Raw genomic sequence first — 2765 nt, forward strand, 5'->3', positions numbered from 1 at the left:
CGGGTGAGTCCCGTCGTAGCGCCCTACGGCCACCATGCGGGGGCTGATTTTGTGGCGTAGTTTCAGGGTGAACACGGGCTGCAGCATGTTGGCGGCGGTTCAAGAGAAGACAGCTAGCGGCCCGAGACCGGCACTGCGGACCCGGCCTCACCGAGGCGTTGAGAGGCGCGGGGACCGGACCGGACCGGGTCTGGCTACATCAGGCCAGGCGGGAAACTGATGCGAACTTGACTCGGACCCCAGGCCGCAAGCTCTTTCTGCAGCTGCGCAGGCCCGCCCACCGAGTTCTGCAGCTGCGCGGTCGGGCCTCAAGCGCGGCTGAGGCTGAACTTGGGTCTCGCGGGTGGCCTCCTGCCATTTTCCTGCTGTAACTTTCCAGCATTGGATCCAACTCAACTGCGGGTCTACAGTGGCGGTGTTTGAGCCATCGCACCCCTGGGGCTTCTCATTCTAGCACCACAACCAAGCTGCCCAACTGTTGCAGCCTACACATATTCTATCTACCCCACTCTAAGGGTTTATTCAATAAGTATGCCTTGAATGTGTGTGTTAGTCGCTCAGGCGTGTCCGACTCCTTGCGACCCCATGGACTGTAGCCCGCCAAGCTCCTCTGTCCATGAAATTCTCTAGGCAAGAAATACTGGAGTGGGTAGCCATTCGCTTCTCCAGGGGATCTTCCCCAGCCAGGGATCGAATCCGCGTCTCTTGCATTGCAGGCAGATTACCTTCTGAGCCACCAGAGAAGTCCAAGGGAGCGACTAGCATCACCGACTCAATGAACATGAGGTTGAGCAAACTCCGGGAGACAGTGAAGGACAGGCAAGCCTGGCTCACTGCAGTCCTTGGGGTCACAGAGTCGGACATGACTTCGTAACTGAACAACAAAAATGCCTTGAATATCTACTCTTCTTACTTTAGCTGTTATGTTGATGCCCATAGTAATTACTTAATATATCAATCCTCTGGAAAAAAAATCATACTTTAAACTCTCATCTTTAGTTCTTTATCAATTTCGTAGCATTCATTCAGACATTTATTTTTTGAGACTTTACTATGTTTACAGAGGATGAGGTGGTTGGATGGCATCACCGACTCAATGGACATGAGTTTGAGTAAACTCTGGGAGTTGGTGATGGACAGGGAGGCCTGGTGTGCTGCAATCCACGGGGTCACAAAAAGTTGGACAAGACTGAGAGATGGAACTGAACTGAACTATGTGTCAGGCCCTATTCTAGTAGTAGAGATATGGCAGTAAACGTAAAACAAACCTCTGGTCTCCCGAAGCTGACATACAAGTCAGAGGACACAAACAGTAAATGAGAAATACATGTGGGAAGTCTTTTGGTGGTAAGTGGTAAAGAGGAAAGAGGGATGGAAGTTTGGAGAAAGTGCAATTTTAAGTAAGGTAGTAGGGAGACTTCCCTGGTGGTTTAGTGGTTAAGAATTTGCCTGCCAATGCAGGGAACATGGGTTCTATTCCTGGTCCAGGAAGATTCCACATGCCATGGGGCGACTAAGCCTGTGTGCCACAACTACTGAGCCTGCACACCTAAAGCCCATGCTCTGCAACAACAGAAGCCATCGGAATAGATGGCTGCGAACTGCAACTAGAGAAAGTGAAAGTTGCTCAGTTATATCCCACTCTTTGCAATCTCATGGAATGTAGCCTGCCAGCCTCCCATGTCCATGGAATTCTCCAGGTCAGAATACTAGAGTGGGTAGCCGTTCCCTTCTCCAGGGGTTCTTCCCAATCCAGGGATTGAACCCAGGTCTCCCTCATTGCAGGTGGGTTCTTTACCATCTGAGCCACCAGGAAAGCAACTAGAGAGTGGCAGAGAGTAACCCACAATCACTGCAACTAGAGAAAGCCCCTGCACCACAACAAAGACCCAGCCAGCCAAAATAAATAATTTTTAAAAATATGGTGGTAGGGAAGAGACCTCACTGAGAAAGTGACATTCAGGCAAGAATCTGAAAGGGAATCAGTTTTGAGGAAGTGTGTTTCAGCAGAGGAAATTCAGGTGCAAAGACACTAAGGGATCGCTCTGGCTGACTTCTAAAAATAAACGTTTAAGGCTGAGGGATGAGATGAGTGGGAACCAACAGAGGAGACTGAGAAGGAAGCTAAGTGAAGAGAATGTTGCTAGGAGGAGGAAAATCACTGTGTCAGATGTTGAAGGTAGGTCTTGAAAGATGGGTTCTAGAATATTCTTGATATTTGCATTTTCCAATTACACCTGTTCAAATGAGCATCTTTTTTCAAGCCTACAGGGGGTGTCCATGACTAATTGTAATCTCTTTGGGAGATAATGTCTAAAAACTAAATTTGAGGGCCTTGATGGAATGTAGGGCTTTCATAGCTCAGTTGGTAAAGAATCCGCCTGCAATGCAGGAGACCCTGATTCAATTCCTGGGTCAGGTAGATCCCCTGGAGAAGTGATAGGCTACCCACTCCAGTACTCTTGGGCTTCCCTGGTGGCTCAGCTGGTAAAGAATCCACCTGCAATGCAGGAGACCTGGGTTCAATCACTGGGTTGGGAGGATCTGCTGGAGAAGGGAACAGCTACTCACTCCAGTATTCTGGCCTGGAGAATTCCATGGACTATCCATGGGGTCACAAAGAGTCGGACACGACTGAGCGACTTCACTTTCTTTTCCTTCTTTTCCTCTTCTCAACCCCTAGACTCTGTCTCCAGGAAAGCATCATCTCACTGAATCCACTTTGCTAATAGCTGAGCACAGGCTGACAGGCCATCTCTCCCAGA

At 49.3% G+C, this 2765-nt stretch overlaps 1 protein-coding gene across 1 annotated transcript in view; it reads right to left on the minus strand.

Annotated features, from left to right (window-relative positions):
* BBS2 (Bardet-Biedl syndrome 2) overlaps positions 1-268 on the minus strand; it is a 26041-nt gene extending 25773 nt beyond the window's left edge. The window contains exon 1 of the mRNA XM_010861973.1: positions 1-268. Coding sequence (XP_010860275.1) covers positions 1-87 — 87 coding nt within the window. The 5' untranslated portion in view covers positions 88-268.
* Positions 269-2765: the final 2497 nt, after the last annotated feature.

The sequence above is a fragment of the Bison bison genome, unplaced genomic scaffold (genome assembly GCF_000754665.1).
Source record: "Bison bison bison isolate TAMUID 2011002044 unplaced genomic scaffold, Bison_UMD1.0 scf7180017864473, whole genome shotgun sequence".
Lineage (NCBI taxonomy): Eukaryota > Metazoa > Chordata > Mammalia > Artiodactyla > Bovidae > Bison > Bison bison.